The sequence below is a fragment of the Ochotona princeps genome, chromosome 1 (genome assembly GCF_030435755.1).
Source record: "Ochotona princeps isolate mOchPri1 chromosome 1, mOchPri1.hap1, whole genome shotgun sequence".
Lineage (NCBI taxonomy): Eukaryota > Metazoa > Chordata > Mammalia > Lagomorpha > Ochotonidae > Ochotona > Ochotona princeps.
Genome location: NC_080832.1, coordinates 17571351 through 17593306, shown reverse-complemented (window position 1 = coordinate 17593306; position 21956 = coordinate 17571351). Strand labels below are relative to the sequence as shown.

General features: G+C 38.0%; 1 protein-coding gene across 6 annotated transcripts in view; it reads left to right on the top strand.

Annotated features, from left to right (window-relative positions):
• The window catches only part of STXBP5 (syntaxin binding protein 5), a 180589-nt gene that overhangs the window by 63476 nt on the left and 95157 nt on the right, over nucleotides 1–21956 (top strand). For all 6 annotated transcript variants that reach the window (XM_058666735.1, XM_058666644.1, XM_058666704.1 and 3 more), the window contains exons 5-8: nucleotides 10694–10828; nucleotides 12693–12756; nucleotides 17122–17205; nucleotides 20937–21060. In XM_058666735.1, coding sequence (XP_058522718.1) covers nucleotides 10694–10828; nucleotides 12693–12756; nucleotides 17122–17205; nucleotides 20937–21060 — 407 coding nt within the window. The remainder of the gene's footprint in view (nucleotides 1–10693; nucleotides 10829–12692; nucleotides 12757–17121; nucleotides 17206–20936; nucleotides 21061–21956) is intronic.

The following is a 21956-nucleotide window of genomic DNA, read 5'->3' as shown; positions in this document are numbered from 1 at the left end:
CAAGGGTCAAAATTTTTTAAAATTTGTATTTTTGATGATGATTACATGGTGAACCAGCATGGGAAGGATTGAGGGTTAGGGAAAAGTGGGTGAAATGATTGTTTCCAAATTCTCTATTTTCTTCTTGTCTCTGGGGGAAGGGGAGAGATAAAGGGGAAAGCCACACCCAGCCTCCCAGTTGTCCCAGTACCCAGGGATGGGGAACCACCACCCAATATCAGCCTGTGGTCCTGATGTAGTGCATGCTCTGAAGGTTCTGATCAAGTAGTTTCGATAGTTCTGAAATGCTGTCGATTTCGCTGCTCCAAGGGTGAGGCAACCTTCCCAATGTCCATTGGCCGATGTAGTCGACTCCAAGTCTCCATTCACCCCGACTTTTGCTGTCCTTGTTTGCTGGGGAAGTTGTTCAGTTTGTTCTTTCTCTGCTACAGTACCAAATGAGCTGCCATATTCTCTATGTGCACCAGGGTCTGTTTCCACTGCTATGCCTTTTTCACTTGCAGGCAGGTCCAAGGACCAGGGCCAGGTGACCTGAGCCCTGCCAGATTTCCTGCCCCTGATGCTCATGACCCCAGCACCCACCTCTCATGTGAGCCTCAAGACCCAGGCCAGGCAACCAAGCCCTGCAGGATCCCCCATCCCTGCCGGAGTCCAGCTCCAGCTGATAGTTCGGAGCTCGGGAAGGGTGCGTGGAGTCGGTGATAAAGAAAGACACAGACACCGACACTCGGTGCATTCTTGCATGTTCTCACCTGGTCTTACCCGTTCTCACACATTCTTACATGGTCTCACCCGTTCTTACATGGTCTTGCACACATTCTTACATGATCTTGCACACAGCCCAAGAAAAGGCTGTCCTTTTTATTTACTCAGACACCTCACAAGCCTCTGCACAAGTAACTAATTATTTTGTTTTTTCTTCATGACTCAGGGGGCATGTACAGTCATTTGGTCACTCCGTCTGCACTTCAAGGCTAAGCAGGCGTCTCAAAAGATAATTCTGAGCAAGTCATTATTCACTCTTGAACAGTAGCTATGGAGCAACAGCCAGGACTCCAAGGTCAAGGCACACGCGATCATCTGCCAACCAGTAGCACATTCTCATCACATTTTTCACTTACACAAACCACTCATCATCTAACAGGAAAACAGGCCACAAGGGGAAAAAAACCTCCAAAACAGAAATCCCAAGTACAGAATCCCCCCACAACTACAGACTCCATAATTCTATAAACAATGAGGCAACAATCAAAAGCATCCTTCTCTAATGAAAGCATTCCCAATTCCTTCAGTCAAAAATCACAGAAGCAGCTAAAACAGTTATACTCTCCATGCTCCAAAAAATTGCAAAGATAGGTTAGCCTTAGAGATGACAATGACTATATTTATTGTTCTAGCAGTTTCAGCTCTCACTCCCATCACTTGCATTCTCGTGGGTCCACTGGGTGCTACCTGACTGGCCAGGCCCTGGAAAGGAGGCAGATCTGCCTCACCTGTGACCTCCTGTCTTCCTGCTGCCTCCTGGCCTTGAGCCAGCCACCATCTTAGGGCAGGGCATTCGTGCAGTGCTCCCAACACATCCCTGGGGCTCACGGACCTAGCACCCAACACTCAGGTGGGCTGAGGGACCAAGGCCATGTAAACTGATCTCCACCTGACTTCCCAGCCCCAGGGCTCATGAACCTGGCACCCACTTTGCAGACAGGTCACAGGACCCAGGCCAGGTGACCCCAGGCCCTCCGGATCCCCCATCCCTAGGATTCATGAACCCAGCATCCATGAGTCCCTACAATTTCTACATGCTTGTATACAAACACCTTCTCCCAGTCAACATGGCCATGTTGCCTAATCAACTTCACACTGTAAAGGGGTTCTGCAGGTGTATTTGAGATCCCAAATCAGCTGACCTCATGTAGGCTTTGATATCATGACTCAATATGGTATCAAGTTATAGCTCCTGAAAAAGGTCATTTATGGAAATCACTTTTATTTAAGCTTTTCCAAAGCATATGGGGACTCTAATGAAAAATAGGAATATGTGGTTTGACGATTGAATGTCAGCTGGATAACAAATGTCTCCTATTATTTCCACTGTCTTCAGAATGAAGTCGAGACTCTGAAATATCTGCTATTCTAAATTTGGCAAGATCTGCAACTATCTGGTATTGCTGTCATTTTATAAGTTTGCTTTTTCTTATGCATTAAAATCTAACTACGCAGAATTTTCAGGCTTTTAGAAAGATATCGTTCTCTTTCGTATCTGTGCTATGAGCTGACTCCCCTGCCAAAAATGTACTGATTGTTTTTTTCCATGGCTAATTCCTGTTCATCTTTGAGGTCTCATTTTTTTTTTTAAGATATCACTGTCATTTAAAAAATTTTTTATTTAATAAAAAGTGTGTGTGTTACTTTTCAGGCTTGAGTTTTGTGCTTGCTTTTATTATAATCTTCCTAAAACAGCACATGCCATGCTTACTGTTCATTGCCTTGGTTACTTGTCTTCTTGATTTGACTTTAAATGCCATATATTTTAATATTCCATTATCCATACCTCGTAGAGACTAAGTGCTCAAAAATGTTCATTGCCTGTCTAACTGATATTTCTCTGCTTTTAAAACTCAAGGACAGTTCCTTAGTTTTAAAAGGAGGGCTTGGCACTCCCTGGACTGTGTTTGTTGCCAGGGAGATTGATTCTAAGAGGGAGAGCCTTTAGGCAGGAGAGGGAGAGAAAGAGGATTGGGGAGAGGGGTGGGGAGAGAATTTTTGCCCAAGGCTAATTCTACATATAATCTTTTTTTTTTATTACATTGCATTATGTGACACAGTTTTATAGGTACTGGGATTTCTCCCCCTCCCTCCCCAAACCCTCCTCCCCGCATGGTGGATTCCTCCACCTTGCTGCATTGCCACAGTTCAAGTTCACATGAGATTCTTTCATTGCAAGCATATACCACGCATAGAATCCAGTATCTTATTGTCTAGATAAGTTCAACAGCTTCTTGGGGAGACCATCTCTGGTCTGAAGGTAGAGCCCGCAGAGTATCATCCCGATCAATTAAAAGCCCCAACATCAGCAACAATTGATAACGTTATGGAATTAGTGGACATAGTATTGAGTAACCAGTATGTTAAAAAAAAATACAAATTCTTAACCGCATCCTGTGACTTCTTCAGTGACATTTTGATTTTAGTTTATATACAACCGGGTTCTATGCACCTTAAAATGGCTATAGATTACTATTCAGTTGTCTCATGTCTATTTTCAGTGCAGTATTTAGCTTTTTATAGCGTCGAAGCGTAATTTTGGTGAACCTGGCTTTTTTTTTTTTTTTTTTTTTTCGGGAAGCCTAGACTGGCTTATAACTCTAACCAGATTTATGTCAACAGTGTAGGTGCAGAACAGTTTTATGGAGGGGTGCACAGAGAAGTCTTCAATGCCCTAGTGAGGAGTAACTAATCTTTGTGTCCCACCTAGTAAGATATAAGTGAGTCCACGCTGACCGCTTCCTGTCTGATTCTAGGCTTTCCTTGTGGTTCTCTGTCTATTCTAGATTTTTTGTTTGTTTGTTTGGTTATTTGTTTGTTTTGAGGGATTTCCGGAGCGATCCTGATGGTCATTGCGAGAGAGGGTGTGGACCCAAAGTTGGAATGAAGCGAGGACCAGAGAGAGCTCCCCTCCCTAGAGCATCAGAACAATAGCCAAGAGCCCTGAGCAGTCCGCAGATACATATAATCTTGATTCCTTCCACTAATATCTCCAAACCTCACATGGTGCTTGATTTTCCTTGGAATCCTGTTTGGTCTAAAGTCCATAGCAAAGTTTTTTATTTTATTTTGTAAAAAGAGTGAGATGAGGACAGGTAAAACTTTGAGCAAGTTTTTTTTTTCTGGTAATCCAGTGCAATTGCAGGGGTATAGCAGCTGTAATCCGCAAAAATTACAGCAGTGTTTTTCAAGATAAAAAATTATTTTTCTTTTTCCTGTTTTGCTGTGTTAGCAAGAATTTTCTGAGAAGTGTTCAATATTATTGATAGCATCTTAGTGCTAGTTTTCAATAATACTGCTTTTAGAGTTTTACTGTTAAGTATAGTGTGGGGTATTATTTTAACGTAAGATTATTTTTCCTTATGAACTGCTTATCAGTCACACAATTTAGATTGAACTGAATGCTTTTAAGCATCTGTCTAGATTATCATATCATTTTACCTCCCTTTTTCTTGCTGATGTAATTAATTTGTGAGATTGAAAGCTTTTTCTACTGCTGAGATTTTTGTACGCCTATGCAAAATTTTACACAAGATTGGCAATTATATTGTTTCATGTAATTGCAAATATATTTGGTAATACTTTGACAATTTTCTGTTCGTAAATGTGATTAGAATATAACCATTTCCTCACCTTTTGTCGATCTTGGTATTGGAGCATAACTTGTCATGTAATGCATTGAGTAGCTTGCGCAGTCCTGGTTCTGTCTAACCCCTGGACTTCTCCCTTCCCCCTCGCTTCAATCCCTGGTATTCTACAGCAGAAAGGCTCACAGAGAAATTATCTGGTTCATGAAATTCTTTCAAACTCTAGCAAGGATTTTAGGCTTAGAATTTATTGTATATAATTTTGTATGTATTTTTGAACATATTCATTTTGACCTGTGGATGATTTTCCTTTAGATTTTTCTTTCCCTTCTTTGGTGATTTTATGATTTAAAATATCAGTTTTGGGGCTGGTGCTGTGTGGCTCAGCAAGCCGACACTCTGCTTGTTGATGCCATTATGGCCGTGAGCACCTTCTCAGGTCGCGGCTCTCTGCTTCAGCTGCAGCTCCCTGCTTCTGGCCTGGGCAGGCAGCAGAAGATGGCTCAGGTCCTGGGGCCCCTGCACTCACGTGCGAGACGTGAAGGGTCCCTGGCTCCAGGCTTTGGACTGGCCCAGCCCTGGCCATTGTGGCTGTTTATGGGATGAACCGGCACATGGAAGGTTGATCTCTCTCTCTCTCCCTTTCTGTCTCTGCTTCTGTCTATGAATCTGCCTTTCAAATAAAAATTAAATAAATATGTTTTTTAAAAACCTTCCTTTTTATTTATTGAAGGCTTATGTCTCATTGTAGTCCTAAATACCTATATTCGTGTTTATTCTCACTGTATTTTTTCCCCACATATTTTGCCTTATTTCTATTAAAATTATTTGTCAAAGGCCTAACAAGAAATTTTTGTGTAGTTAAAATATCTTTATGCTGAGGCCATCACAGTGGCTCAACAGGCTGAACCTCAGCATTGCAGCAGAGGATGGCTCAAGTCCTGTGTCCCTGAACCCATGTGGTAGACCTGGAAGAAACTCCTGGGTCCTGGCTTTGGGTGAGTTCGTCCCCGCCAGAGTGAACCAGCAGACAGAAGATTCTTTCTCTATATTTTCCTCTAAATTTGCCTTTCAAATAAAAATAAATAAATATTAAAAAGAAAAAAACCCTGGAAAGGTAATATCTGAAAGAACAGAAAATATGAAGGAAAACGACTAGAGCAGGAAAAAGAGAATGAAGACAGTGCATCAGAGGTCAGAAAGAGACAAAATGATGCAACCAAGACTGTTCATGCTGGGGCTAGTATTGCATGGTGTGTTAAGCTGCCACCTGAAGCTCTGACATCCCATATGGGCTCTGGTTCCTGTCCTGGCTACTCCATTCCTGTTACACTCCCTGCTCATACACCTGGGAAAGCAATAAAAGATGGCCCAGGGTTTGGGCCCCCTGCCATCTACATAGGAAGCCTGGATGGGGTTTTCAGCTGCTTGCTTCAGTCTGGTCAAGCTCTGGCCATTGTGGCCTTTAGGGAGTCAACCAGTGGATGCAAGCTTTCTCCATCTCTGCTCTCTGCAGTTCTGACTTTCAAACAATTTTCTTTAGCAAAAGAAGGAAAAATTTACCATTAGTAATCAAAATTACTGCATATGTACCAAATTCATGTGCTAAAATTTTGTCATTTTCAGATTGGTTTAATAGCTCAACCAAATTTAGCTGTTAAAGTCTAATGCATGATTACCTAAAGTTTGAAAGTTAATGAATGGAAAAGATAGCAAATCATTCATAGATCATGCAAAAAAATATAAATTCTATTTAGAAAAATTATTCAAACTTTAGAGAAAAATAAATGACAAAAAAGTGAACTTTACAAGAAGAAATATTCGATTTCTAACATGTCGCTACTCCCTGAATTAATCCTTTTTGTAATTTTTTTGGAAAATTTATTTTTATTGGAAAAGCAGATGCAAAGTTAGAGAGACGCACACTTCCCATCCACTGCTTCACTTCCCAGATGGCTGTGGTGTTTGAAACGAGGCTGGTTCAAAGCTGGAAGCCAGGAGCTTTTTCCACCTCTCCCATGTGGGTGCATGCTCCATTGATTTCTCAAGCCATAAGGAGGAAGCCATTGGAAGTGGAGCAACTGGGACTGGAACCTGCACCCATATGCAGTGTACTGCAGGTAGAGGCCTAACTTGCTGGCCACAACAACAGTTTGTAGCAATTGTAACTTGCTAGACCTAACAATCATTAATACAGTATTACGTTAATTAAATTTTACAATGTTTCTTTTTTTTTTTTTTTTTTGCTTTGCTTTACTTGAAAGGCAGAGTTTAGGGGAGGGAAGAAGGCAGAGAAATGGATACACCTCCTGTCGGCTGGTTCTTGGCCCATGGACTAGGCTGAAGCCAGGAATTAGAACTCCATCTATGCCTTCCATGTGTGTGACAAAGGTCTAAGCACTTGAGCTCTTGTCTGCTACCTCCTAAGGTGCATTAAAGAAAACTGGATTGGAGTTGAAGCAGCACTTGGAATCTCTGGATAGCCCAGGAGGCAGCTTACCTGCCTGGGCCATAACCCTGATGCTTGTTATCCAAGTTCTAACAAAGCTCACTCACTAAATACTAGTGTACAGGAACACCAGAATCTGGATAATTCATACAATGTTTTCCTTTTTAAAAATAACACCTTTTGTTCTCAAGAATTTCTTGTATCTTGTTTATTTTATGAATATGAAGGAACAATACAGAAACATGTTCTAAGCCCTCAATAAAATATGGGAAGAGCAAATTTGGTGCAAAGGTAAGACAAAGATTAAAATAAGGCCAATGAAAAAATAAGTTTAGATAGTAAGTATATAAAATACACAAGTGTGAGTGAGTCAGAGAGAAAGGGAAAAAAAATTCTTTAAAAAAAGTTTGAAAAATTTTAATAGTGACGAAGACATGAGCTATAGAGTAAAAGATACACGGAATACAGTTATCCAACAAATGACATTTATAAAATGGGAAACAGATAATACTAGGACTTTTCACACACGAATGTAATGAACAGTTACTTATGAATACCAGGTTGCTTCATTGTATCTCAACATTTATTGTGTAAAAACATTTGGCATCCTCATTCTCCAAAATCATTAAATATAAAACTTTAAGAAATTCTCAATGAGCAGGTACCATTATTTAGATGATTTTAATTATTCCTATAGCTGACACTGTTTTCCTGTTTGATACTCACCATTTTACTTATAGAAATAAGTGATCAGTTACTTATATTACCAAGATCCCATATTACAAGAGTAGTTAATATTGTACTTTATTTGGACATATTTCTGTAAGTTTCTAAAGTTATTATAAATATTTGTAGTTAATAAGGCATATATTAAATAAATTATAAATGCGAAAAAGCTTTTAAGGCTCTGAAGTATAATTTATGAAACATTTGTATTATACTGCTGAGTTTTTGGTCTGAGGCTGATTTTTCTGAATTATCTGTAACAGTTTATCAGAAAAAAATAAATAGGATTATATATTAAAAATGAAGTTCTTTGAGGAGGTCCATAAATTCTTTTCAATTGATGACTATTATATTTAATATATTTTTGAATCTAGCAGACCTGCTAGATTAATGAGCATTCCCTACACTGAAAGATGACAAAAGGGCTTTCCATTATGTCAAGAGATGGAAAGTCTTGAAGCATTCTCAGATGTTCAGGGCAGTGTAGTTAGGCATTGCTGGATGTGGTTCAGAAAGGATAATTTTGAAAAAGTAAACAATGGCTACCTTATGAAAGTCCCTCTGTACAATGATGAAAATGTTCACTTTTAAAACTTTTCTGGCTTCAGATTCTTGAATGTTTAAGTAGCATTTTGTGAACAAGATGCAATGTAAGTGAGTATTTCTCATCACTATAGACTACCATCCATGTAGGTAAGTTGCAGATTAGTCACATTCCTAGTCAGGATTCGATGTAGGAACAAAAGTCAACAATACGTACTTTAGGCATGCTGCACCCATTGGATTTTAGTTCATATTGCCTTGGTTGCAGTCCAGGGAATAGAAAACAACGCTGCTTTGAAGGTTAACATCTCTTACCATATTAAGCTTCTGAGAGACCTTCGAGTCCTGCTGTCAGCGTGTGCTTAAACATCCCTAGGAGAAACAGCAGCAACATGGCCTTTGCCTCAAACACATCAGTTAGTACAGTATAATCTCATCTAGCATTATTAGTTGCAGGAGAACCTGGGAATTTTAAATATTAGCTTTCCAGCATCTGCCTGCATCATGGAAAGACACACAGGAAGATGTGAAAATAGATGCTACGTGCCAAGTGACCAAATTTAGCACGCTTTGTTTTCCTAGCCCCTCTTCCCGGACATGTAAAATATTAGAGTTTTTCAACTAGATAATGATGTAATCTCTCTTGGCTGTAAAAACCTAGAGAGTAACTCTTCTGGAAACATGGAATAGAATTGGTAGCTAGTAATAAAAGGCAGCAAAACAGGAATGCCTGGTTTTGTTAATTGGCATAATCAATCTCATACTTTATATAAGTGATTCTATCATTTGACATATACTAGGATTCCAGTCTAATTATATGACACAGTTTGTTCGCTTGTTTATAGGCAAAGCAGTGAACATTTGTGGACAAGTTCTGCGTGAATACATGGTTTCCTTTCTATTGGATAAACTTTAGGAATGGAATGACTCATTAACATGATAGCTGTATGTCCAAATGTTTTAAAAATCATTCAAAATTATACCTGAGAAGTATTTGACATGTTTTATGGGTTGCTCTTATTATATAAAATTTGTGCTATGTGCTTTCCTATGTAAAACCTGGAAAAGTTCTGAATTCTGAAGCTTATTTCACCCCGATGTTTTTCAGAAAAAGTGAGGTGGTAAGGTATCATGAAATGCTTTGTTAACTCACTAGACATGTCCCTGTCTTGTCTTAGGTCCTTTGGAAAGAGATCATATGTAATGAATGCCTAACAAAAATAGGAGTGAGTAAAGCTCAAATAACTGTCTAGCTGAATACTGCCTCTAAAAAAGAGTAAGAATTATTGTATGTACATTTGTTTATCTAAGAATTTATTAATTTGGAAGTCAGAGTGACAGAGAAAGGGAAAGTCAGAGTGACAGAGAAAGGGAAAGCCAGAGTGACAGAGAAAGGGAAAGTCAGAAAGCACAAAAGCAAGAGCGTGTATCCACTTGTTCCCTCCCCAGATTGCCACAGCAGTTAGCGCTGGGCATCCTGATGCTAGGAGCCCAGAATTCCAGCTGGGACTCCCGCTTGAATGGTAGAGGTTCAGGTATGGGGGCTATCTTCGGAGCTGGATCAGAATTGAAGCACCCAGAACAAACAGCAGTCCGTAATGGGTCACAAATCATAGGAAGCAACTTAACTTGCTGTGTCACAAACATGCACATTGATGTAACAGGTGTTGTCAAATAGTTACTGAAATGAATGTGTGTTATTGGGAATAAGCGATATTTGGTATTCTCTGTCTTATCCAATACCTAATGTTAGGATTAGCAGTCCAGCCGTGATCATTGTGTGTTTTTGAAGTGCTAGTCCATTGAAATTTGATTCTGAAAAACATATATATCATCTCTAGGAAGAGAAGCACTGTGTATTTTAATCCTTGGTTTTACTAAAAATCAGTGCAACCAAAGGGCAAGACTGATATAAAATGTCTGAACTTGTTAGAATACTGGTATGTTTTGTTGAATGCATAGAAATTAGTATAATTTTTGTTGAAAGCTTCCCTTGTCTTCAGAATGCACAAGGGAAAATCCAGTTACACTTCAGAAACATCGAAACATTGTCTTTGCCAGTTGCTTACAAATTATTCAGGAAGATGAGCTCTCTCTTACAAGGCAAGCCCACTTCATTGATTGACAGAGAAGTAGATAGATAGATAGATAGATATACATAAATATATATATGTGTACACATATTGAAATATTAGAATGAGAGTAATATTTGAGATGAAATTAGAAGAAAAATCTGAATGGGGAGGAGCGAGATGGATTTAACACATTTGGTGAATCTTCAGAAACACAGTGGTACTCAGGAATAAGATAGGTATTAGAGCCATGGCTTGTAATTTACAGGTTAAATTTGTGGTATGCTTCAGATTACACAATTAGTAGATGTTATAGCCAGATTTGAAATTCATTTTAACTTCAGAGCTCGTCTTCTTCCGATCATGCCATGCTGTTTACTTTAAAAAGGTCTTAGGTTTGATTGGAAGTTGAATTAACATTATGAAATGCTATTCACATTAAGTAGGATGTGTATCATTCTTGCTTATCTTCATGGTTAGCCCTATAATACAGTCAGCAAAATTGACACATATTTTTATATTTTCTGCTTTGGATATATTTTCTCTTGCAGGGTTACATTTTGCCATCTCCCTTTCCAGAGTAAGTGGCTCTATGTGGGCACTGAAAGAGGTAACATACACATTGTCAATGTGGAGTCCTTCACGCTCTCAGGCTACGTCATCATGTGGAATAAAGCCATTGAACTGTGAGTTTGAGCAAATACTCCATATCTGAAAATATGAGTATCCAATATGACAATATCATCACAAAACAGCCAGTCTATAAATCCGTCCAAATTAAATATGTCAGATGTTCTTGACATGAAATGCAGGCTTAATAGTCTGTAAATACTACCCTGCTGACTCAGTAGTTTGCAAATTTAAATGGTTTGTCTATGTACATAGATATATAGTATACTTATATAGATATGCATATGTTCACATGCATATGAATTATGGCATAAATTCAATGAAATGGTAGTTTTCTCCAACTAGGTGAAAAAACACTCTGTTTCTGTTCTCTTATGATTTGTCTTGGAAATGCTGGTCATGATCCACAAATGAGTTGCCTCCAGTAAAGAGGAAACTCTGATTTACAAAGTGCTTAGTGTGTTTTAATAATCAACAAATGTGATGTAAATGCTTACTGAAATTAACACATTATAAAACAAATTTTAAAGTTAACCTTTCGAATGCAGTGACCGTTGCTTCCATTTGTCAATATCAAGACTAGAAGCTAGAGCCTCAGATGTTAGGGGTCTTTCAAGCTAGTTTTCGCTCTGCATTGAAATAGTTTATATGTTGTTTCCTTCTACAATCTTTAAATTGTTCAGACATGAAATCAAAGTGTAAGGATATTGGCAAAAACCTTTGCTTTGTGTTTCCTTTTGTTTCTGACAGATGATATCATCTTCCATTCCACCATATTTATATCTTTGCAGCATGAGAATAAGTTTATAGCATTATGTATCTCTTGCCTAATGTTTTGATGTAACTTTAACAGTGTGTAAACCTAGTTTTCCTTCCTGTGGCAGGGGTGTTATCCTAATCAGTCCCTTGGGAGTGTGGGTTTGCAATGTGTTCTTTGAGTAAATCACGACATCTAGTGGGAATATCTGGTGCAGCGTTCTGATAAAGTGGAGTAATGCCTCAGCCTTCAGTTTATGAATAGGGCTATTTTTTTTTTTTTACCATATGTGCATCACTTAACGCATATTCTTATCTGTATCAATTCTTTTTCTCTAATCAAGAATAGGAGACATTATTTTGTTTATTTTTAAATGACTATTCTTAGGAAGATTTATTCATTTTTATTTGAGAAGCAGGTACAGATCCTCCATCTCCTGTCTGGCTAGTGGCTGCATGGCCAGAACTGGGCTGCAGGGGGGCAGAAGCTTCTTCTGGGTTTTCCTAATGGGTACAGGCACCCCTGCGTTTGGGCTGTCTTCCACTGCCTCCTCAGGCACGTGAACAGGAAGCTGGACTGGAGGTGCAGCAGCCAGACTTGGCAGAGGCTTAATTTGCTATGCCATGGCATTAACCCTTAAATTACTGTTTTTGTTTCATTGGACGATAACAATATGTAATGATTGGCAAATCAGGGCAATTAGCATATGCTTTACTTCAAATATGTATTTTTCATTTGCATTGAAAATAGATTTTTTTAATTTAAGGAATTTTTCCTGAGTCTAATATGAACTACAGAATTGAAAGAATAGCTATAATTTGAAGCTAGAACTGAGCAAAATAAAATAATAAAATGTTAGATGCTGAACTATCTTTTTAAAAAATTTGGGAATACTAGGTAGGGAACAGATTTTGTCTAATGAATTTCAACAGAATTAAGGATTCTTTTCCATACACAAAGTACACATAGTTATAAATTTTAAGTTTATGTACACATGATATTCATACCTTTTTTTCTGTTTCTTATTTTATCTGTTTTAACATGTGTTACTACTTGCTGAAATACTTTTATTTAACATTCATTGATTCTTATTATAGTGAATATGTAGCCATATTGAAATTTCTAGTTGAGAAAAAAATCTGAATTATTTTTTCTCTGTCTAGGTCCTCCAAGTCTCATCCAGGACCTGTTGTCCATATCAGTGACAATCCAATGGATGAAGGAAAGGTAGAATTTTCCCCCAAAGAAAGTATATTAATTAAGTGCATGATGTTTTTTATATTTTTAAATATACAAACCCTTCTATAACTGTATTTATACTGTATAAGTAAGGTTGATAATAATACTTGTATGTTATATATGCTTAATGCCTCATTGTTATGCAATATAAAAGATATTTGGAATAAAATGATTGATTGGAAAGGCTGAGTGGCAGAGAGAGAGAGAAAAAAAAAATTCAGTCCACAAATGGTCATTGTGGTTGGATCTGGGACAGACTGCATTCATGGGCATCGAATTCACCCAAGCCTACCAGGTCAGTGGCCAGCATCCAGATGTTTAGGCTATCTTCTGTTGCATTCTATGTGATTGGGAGAGAGTTGGATCTAAAATACAGTAGCTAAGACTTGAACCAACATTCAGATGGGACGCTAGTGTCATTTCCAGCGGCTTCACCCACCTCACCACAGCACAGCCTCTGGAATCATAATTTTTAAATGATAAAAACACTGTGAGACATATGTAAGATTGAATAAATATTATTCTGTATTGCCTTATATGTTTTAATTTTTATTTCATTTCTATTTCCAATGTTTAATTTTTATACAGTTTTGTAGTCAGTATGTAGTGGTTTTGATTTACAAAGAATGGATATTCCTTTTAGTTTTCTCCCACTGAATCCCCCAGATTTATTTATTTACAAGAGTGACAGAGACAGGAAGATTATCCATCTGCTGGTTCACTCCCCACGTGGTGACAATAGCTAGGCTTGGGCAAGCGTGTTGCCAGGAACTAGGAATTCTTTCTAGAACTCCCTGATGGGCTCAAGTGCTTAGACCATCTGCTGCTGCTTTTCCAGGCACAGTAGCAGGGAACTGGATCTAATATGGAATGGTGTTAGCCTAATCCAGTATATCACAGTGTTGGCTCTAAAAATTCCTTTGCTATAAATTCTTTTATGCAATGAGTAAGTTATATGTAAGTTTCTTTTTTTTTTAAACACAGCATTATATTTTCCTTAGTTCAAAGAGTTAATATCATTCAAATTTTTTTTTAAATATTGGGATGCTGGAATAGATTATAGTATCCATTTGATTTCTTGTGGAGAAAAATCTACTTTAATCATATCTGGTTTTTTTTTTGTTTGTATTTTCAAATATCTCCCTCACTTTTATAACTAAAGGAAGATATAATGTGCTATGGTAGATTCCTTTAGAGCTAACTTTATGGATGGATCCACCTCATTAATTAAAGGCATTGGCCGAAGAGGGGTAGACCTTACTGTATCTTCAGTTGTGATAGTAACTAGTACCATTTATTGACTACTGTGTGTCAGGTTCTGTGCCCACCACTTTATAGATACCATTTTATTTTATCCTCCCAAGGCATTTTCACTGCCAGCTCTTCACTTTGTACAGCTGATGAAACAGCAACATTGTCATATTGTGTTCCTAAAGTGCACAGCTGGGTATTGTTACAGCTGAAATTTGAATACTGATTTCTTTGACATCAACTCATACATTATATTCCCTTTTTATTTATTTATTTATTTTTAAAGATTTATTTATTATTATTACAAAGTCAGATATATAAAGAGGAGGAGAGATAGAGAGGAAAATCTTCCTTGCCGATGATTCACTCCGCAAGTGAGCGCAACAGCTGGTGCTTGCCGATCCAAAGCCAGGAGCCAGGAACCTCCTCCAGGTCTCCCACACGGGTGCAGGGTCCCAAAGCTTTGGTCCATCCTTGACTGCTTTTCCAGGCCACAAGCAAGGAGCTGGATGGAAAGTGGAGCTGCTGGGAGTAGTACTGGCGCCCGTATGGGATCCCGGTGTGTTCAAGGAGAGGACTTTAGCTGCTAGGCCATGGCGCCAGGCCTATATTCCCTTTTTAGATACAGTTTAGCTCTTGTTATAGAAGATTTAGCTTCTATTAGTGTACCCATGCACTTATTTTTGTGAGAAAAATCAGTTAATGGTATGTAAACTAGTTAACATCTCTATAAGTTATTAAAGTTTTACTTATTTAAAATTTGTAAATTTTCTTAAAAGATTTATTTATTTTTATTGCAAAGTCAGATACACAGAGAGGAGGAGAGACAGAGAGGAAAACCTTCCATCTGATGACTCACTTCCCATGTGACCTCAATGGCCGGTGTTAAGCCAATCCAAAGCCAGGAGCCAGGAACTTCCTCCAGGTCTCCCATGCAGGTGCAGGGTCCCAAGGCTTTGGGCTGTCCTTCACTGCTCTACAGACCACAAGCAGGGAGCTGGATGGGAAGTGGAGCTGCCGGGATTAGAACCAGTACCCACATGGGATCCTGGCGCGTTCAAGGCGAGGACTTTAGCTGCTAGGCCACTGTGCCAGGTCCTAAAATTTGTAAATTTTAATTTTTAATTAGTTTTTAGCAATTCAGTGTGGCTTATAGTTAGGGCTTTAAGAGCATCATGATATTCCCTTTCTCTCTTCTTTCCTTCTTTTCCTTCTCCTTCCCACCTTTCTGAGTTATAAGATTTTAGAAAGGATGAGCATTGCAGGAAATTTCTAAGGTTTAATTAGGAACTATATATTTCATTTATCTTTCTGTCTCATAATATTTAATTATAATTCTATAATCTAAGAAATTGAAAAGCCAAATAATTTATTGGCACTAAAGTCTAACTTATTGGTACACTTTCAAAACTTTATTAGGATGTTATAGTTCGTTAGCAAGATTAAAGTTTACTATAACCATCTTAATTCATTAGTATCTACATGGGTAAGATAATTTTCTTTAAGTTGCATGGATACTAAGTAGGAGTTTTAAGACTAAAATTCAGGTTATGTATCTGCTGAGCAACTAATGCTGTCGGCCTTTTACATTGATTCATAAATTTTATTCTCTTTCTCGCTTTTCCTTATTTCTTACTTTCCATTTTGAAACTACTGTATTGTAAATACACAATATTTGGAAAGAATGGAGCTAACACTGAGACATATCAGATTAAGCCACAACCTGCAATGTCAGTATCCATATGGGTCCCTGTTCAGGTGTTAGTTGCCTGACTTGCCAATCCATTTAGCTGCTAGTGACCCTAAGAAAGCCAGAGATGATGGGCTAAATGCTTGAACCCACATAGGAAGCCTGGCTGGATGAAGCTCCTGGCTCCTGGCTTCAGCCTGGACTGGCTCTGGCCATTTAGAGAGTGAACCATTAGATACATGGAAGATCTCTCTCTGTAACTCTGGGTTTCAGATAAAATAAAGAAATCTTTAAAAATACTTAGAAAGCCTAGGAAATAGAAGCAAATACCAATTTTTCCTAGAAGGAATGTATGTCTCATATTGCTAAAGAAAATATTGGGTTTGGGAAGAGTGGGAGAAACTTTTTTATTAGCTGCAGGAACTAGCCATCCAACTTTCCTTATAGTATAAAACACTAAATTTCTGTTGTATTAAAATTACTCAGTATTCCCAAACATTGTCTTGTCTCCAGATTGCATGAACACAAGATACATATTTATTGCTTTTATAAAATGGTAAAATAGAAGTGAAAGATCATACAGATCTTATAGATACTAATTGAGTTTAGACTGTATCCTAAAAATAATAATGAGGTATTAAAGCGATTTAGACTGAAATATAAATTATACCATTAGGTTTGCTTTTATATCTATTATTACAAATGGACGGGGCTAACATGGGAGTAGGACTGGAGTCAGACAACCCGAAGAGACCTTTGTATCTTGAACCAGGAGAGTGGTCCTGGCAATACTATAAAGTAATCAGAAAAATAACAAATGTGATTTTGAATATACTTGGTGGTTTTGCCTATTGGAAAACAACAATGGGTAAGGATGATCCCTAGGTTTCTGGCTTGAGCACCTGTTGTTGTGACAGGATGCTGAGAGCCTTACTGCAAGAAGGAATGCCAGAGGAGGGGTTGAGAGTGTAAGTCCATGAACACACGCACTGGGAGCTTCTAGTATGTATTACTAGAGATGTGTCTGAAACATGCAGGACACTCTAGGCTGATTTGATTTGGAACTATTCGACGTAAAGATGAGATTGATCTTTATAAATGAACAATTTGGACAGATTCTAAACTCTTAATTTTTATAATTTGTCAAAATATTCTATGTTAGTACAGATTTACACTTAAACTATGGTACTTGTTTCAAAAATCAATCTAATGCTGATTACTTAATCATAAAAGGTATATAAGTATTACATTGTTTTTATCATCTCTGTGATTAGTAATTAGCACTACGGGTATTACATTTTAATTTTATACTTAAGACTTGTGAATAACAATATTCATCTTTATTCCAAAAAATATATATTCTATATAATTGATACCATTCTTAGATAATGTGGCTTTTTCTTTTATTACAGCTGCTAATTGGCTTTGAATCTGGAACAGTAGTCTTATGGGACCTTAAATCAAAGAAAGCCGACTACAGATACACATATGATGAGGTAACATTTTTTTCCTAATTAAAGCTGTTGTCGTTTCTCTGAGTCAACAACTACTATAAATACATAACTGATGATTTTAATTTGGGAGAGCTTTGAAATTGCAGAAACACAGTTTATTTTTATAATAGTAAAATTTGGAAGATATATATTCACATAGTTGAAAAGATGTAAAAATTTCCTATCTACTCCTTACCTATGGACATCTAAATCCACTGTAGGCTGCAAGTTACCAATTTCTCAAATATTGTCAAAAGTGTTTTTCTAAAGAGATTTCGTACATTTATAAACAAATTCATGATGTATTCTGTTTTGTTCTTGTGTAAGTTGATAGTCCTTTTTTTTTCTCGGTTGTTTATTTATTCACAATAAAGTTTTCTAAATGGTGAATTTCTCTGGCTACAAAGCTATTGTTTTTGTTTGTTTGTTTGAGATTGATTTACAGAGTTACAGGCAGAAAGAGGCACCAAGAGAGAGAATACCATCCATCCACTGGTTCACTCCCCTTAGAGGACCAAACTGAAGCCAGTGGTAGGCGCTTCTCTCAGGTCTTGCAGGAGGGTAGCACAGTTGAAATACTGGAGCCATCTTGCACTGCTTTTCCTGGGCTCTTAGCAGGTGACTGGACTGAAAGTGGAGTAGCTGGATCACAAAACATATGGGTGAGATGCCAAAGATGCAGGTGGCAGCTTCACCTGGTATGCCATGACACAGACCCTCGTATTGTCTTTAACAGCTGTATAAAGTAGATTTCCGATAAATTTGATAGTTTGCAGAGGCTTGATCGGTTCAGATTCATTTTTCCATTTTAACATCACCACTTGTCTGTGATGCTGTTAGAGCTGAACCTCCTTATCTGCTTTTCCTGTTGGGAGTCTAGTGGTGCTCAGAAGATCTATCAGTATACGGTAGTTGTATACTGATATACATTGTACCCTGTCATTGATGCTTCGTTTATTAGCTAGGACACATTAGTCAGCAGAAACTTCCTCTTTTCTGGTTTTTGTTTTACAGTAAAACAGTTTTGATGACAAAGACAGGATAAATGCTTCGTTCTTTTCTCTTAGTACTCACTCTAAAGATATTATTCTCCTAGTAAATTTTATGGTTACTTTTAGTTTTATTAGGTGCTTGATAAGTTAAACAGATTTGATATGCTTTAATTTATTGAGGTGAATAACCTTAATTTTAAAATTGTCTTTTTGGTCCGTGAACCTGCTCTAGTTCTCTCGCAAGTCCTTCAGTAACAATCGAAATTGTCCTGTTTGGCTTCTTTGTTTTTTTGGTGTAACAAAATATACCTGCTAGTCTCATATTTCTGAACCAAAATTACGATGTATTGTAACTTTTTTTTGCCTGTGAAATGGAATCTGGCAACCATAATTTGGGTGCCAGGTAGTTTCTAGTTATCAATGAGCAGAGCTAAGTCTAGGAAATACAGAAACTATTTTGCTTATTTGTGTGCTTTTAAGATAAAATACATTGTTTTATATCAATTTATTTACTCAGACAGCAGGCTATGCTGACTTAAACACTGAAAATGTTTACGTGTTTTCTTTGTTAACATAAACAGAAGAACAATTCATTTTTTCTACTCTTTGTTCAATGATCAAAATTTTTCAAATAAAAAAGGGAATAAAGAATATTTTGAATAATTATCTTCATTTCTTTGGAGGTTTTGACTTGCTCTCTTTTCTGTGTTAAAATGAAAGCAGATTCTTAAAATTGACTTTCTTAGTTTTCTATCTTATGAATTTAAGTAGTAATCTTTGTTTAAGTCATTTTCGAATCAGAGACTAGATTTGCCGTAGTGTATGAAACAACTGTACATGGTGTATGGAACAGCAGCTTTTAGCAGTCACACAGCAGGGAGTGTTCAACAGTATTCATTCAGGAGGGCAAGTGAGCAAGGAGAGCGTGCTCCTAGTTACTTCAGTTTATGATGTGGAGAGACTTTCCCACACCTTAGTACTTAGAAACTTAAACTTAGTATCCCTGAATTGAAGAGAAAGAGTCTGGGACTGGAAGAAGCTAAGGTAGGTTATAAATCAAGGCACTGAAGAGCCGAGAGCTACCTAGAAAGTTTTAGAATTTGGAGGGTTAACAGACCTTAAAAGCAAACCTTGAAAACCACGGTATTTCCAAGTATATAACTACACAATGAAAAACATTGAAAAGCTAGGATAATAACCCACTATAAATTTTACATGTCTTTTATTTATTTTTATTGGAAATTCAGATATACAAGAGTGGAGAAGAAGCAGAGAGGAAGATCTTTAGTCCACTGGTTCACTCCCCAAGTGGTTGTGGCAGCTGGAGCTGAGCTGATCCAAAGCCTTGGATCCCAGTGCCTCTTCTGGGTCTCCCACACAGGTGCAGGGATCCAAAGCTTTGGGCCATCCTCGACTGCTTTACCAGGCCACAGACAGGGAGCTGGATGGGATGTGAGGCCACTGGGATTAGAACCAGCGTTCTTATGGGATGTTGGTGCATGCAAGGCAAGGACTTTAGCTACTAAACTACTACGCCAGGCCCTGTATATATGCTTTTTAAGTGACTAGAAAATATAATTTTCCTGGTAGGAGTAGTTCTCTCGAGATTAAAGCCTGTCTTGGGCTGGTATTGTGCTATAATGGGTAAAGCCACCAGCTTCAAAGCTGACATCCTCTGTGGACTCCCGTTAATGTTCTGGTTGCACATGCGGGCCCCTAATACCTGCATGGGAGACCTAGAAGAAGCTCCTGGGTTTGGTCTGGTCTCACTCCAGCATTGCAACTATTTCACGAGTGAACTAGCAGATGGAAGATCTTTTATCTCTGTTTATCTCTTTCTCTCTCTTTCTCTTTCTGTAACTGTGATTTTCAAACAAAGAAAAAATAAATCACATAAAATTGTTTCAGCAATCAGTCACTGAGAAATGGGAAACATGTTTTCAAGATCAATTTAAATAATATTATTAGTCTTAATTAAAGCAGATCTACAGTCTCTTTTCCAGGATTTTAGCGGATTTAAAAGCATTCTTTTAATCTAGTGCAGTGGTGTTGCTAGCCAAGCTTCTACCTGCAGAGCTGGTATTCCATATGGCTACTGGTTTGAGTCCTGCCTGCTATACTGCTGATCCAGCTTCCGACTTATGGCTTGGGAAAGCAGTGGAGGATGGGTGAAGACCTTGGTCTCCTGCACCCACGCAGGAGAACTGGAAGAAATTCCTAGATCCCAGCTTCAGATCTGCTCAGCTCTAGCTGTTGTGGCCATTTGAGTGGTCATCTGGTGGATGGAAGATCTCTCTCCTCCCTGTTCTCTCTTTGTCTCTATCTCTGCCTTTTATGTAAATAAACAAATAAAATAAGTATTTAAAACTTCATTATACTCTGTCAGTACAGCTAGTTTTTTCCAGTAGGATATTGCTCTTAACTTTATAATTTGTTTAAGTAGGGTTTGTTCTAAGAAAATACAAGGCTACAGTCTGTTTTCCGTATCACCAATGCTACATGGGGCACCATCATGGCTTTCTTATCTAAACAGCAAGTAAAATAACAGAATCAAAGTATCAGTAAGAAAATCTCATTTGTATTGCAGGAGCACTAAGTTACTATGGGACTGTAACGTTAACATACTACATTCAGCTTAGAAAGCTTTAAAAAATTCAAGATGAAAGTTATAAATCAATTTATGAATAGTCTGACACTTAAATATGTATCAAATGAAACGTGAACTTCTTCACTCTTTTATAGGCTATACACTCTGTTGCTTGGCATCATGAAGGAAAACAATTTATTTGCAGTCATTCAGATGGCACCTTGACCATTTGGAATGTGAGGTCCCCCACCAAGCCCATGCAGACAATCACTCCCCATGGTAAGAATGCAGCACTTTTAAACCCTGCCTAGCCTGTAGTAGACGGAAAATGGTTTTGCTCAAATTTGAGATTTGTTTATCTTGTTTTGAAGATAAGGGTGGGTTTGCTCTTACTTACCTTGCAGAACTAATGCCTGACAATCAGATAATAAAATCTCAAAGTTAGCATGTTTCTGTTTGAAATTGAAAAATTTGAACTTTTGGAAAATGAGTTATCTAAGAAATTGAGTAGTTTGGGGGGTAATGTAGGACTTAAAGTGTTTGTGTCCCTAAATCTATAACCTGCAAGTTGATGATGGTTATATAACAATGATCCAAACACTAGGAATACTGTTAAAAGCAATTTTGTATGTTAAATTCTTAGGCGTTCCCGAGATCACACTCCAGCTGTGCTTCTCCACTAGGAAGTCTTTTGGACTCTGTACCTAGTCATTTGTAATGATGTAAAACCATAGAGGGAAAGACACATGGGGTAAATTCTGGGGAAATGGAGCACAGGATTCTATGAGTCATCTCCCTGTGGAATCACACAAGACATGCTGACTCTTTCTGGAAATGAATTGCTACTACATGTGAGGAATGTTGTCTGAGCAAAGAACCTCATTCTAATTTAGGATTCCAGAGTTTTTGTTTGTGATGTTTACATAGTTGATTAGGGTGGGAAGGGTTGAGGATTGGAGAAAGTAGGTGAGAATATTGTTTACACATTATTTTTTCTTCATGTCTGGGGGAAAGGAGAGAAAGGAGGAGAACCCACACCCAGGCTCCCAACCCCCTCAGTTCCCGATGTGGAACATGCTACGAGGGTTCCACTCAAGTGGTGGTGTTGGTTCTAAAATGCTCTCGATCTTGCTGCTCCAAGGATGAGGAAATCCTTCCAAGGTCCATTGGCTGAC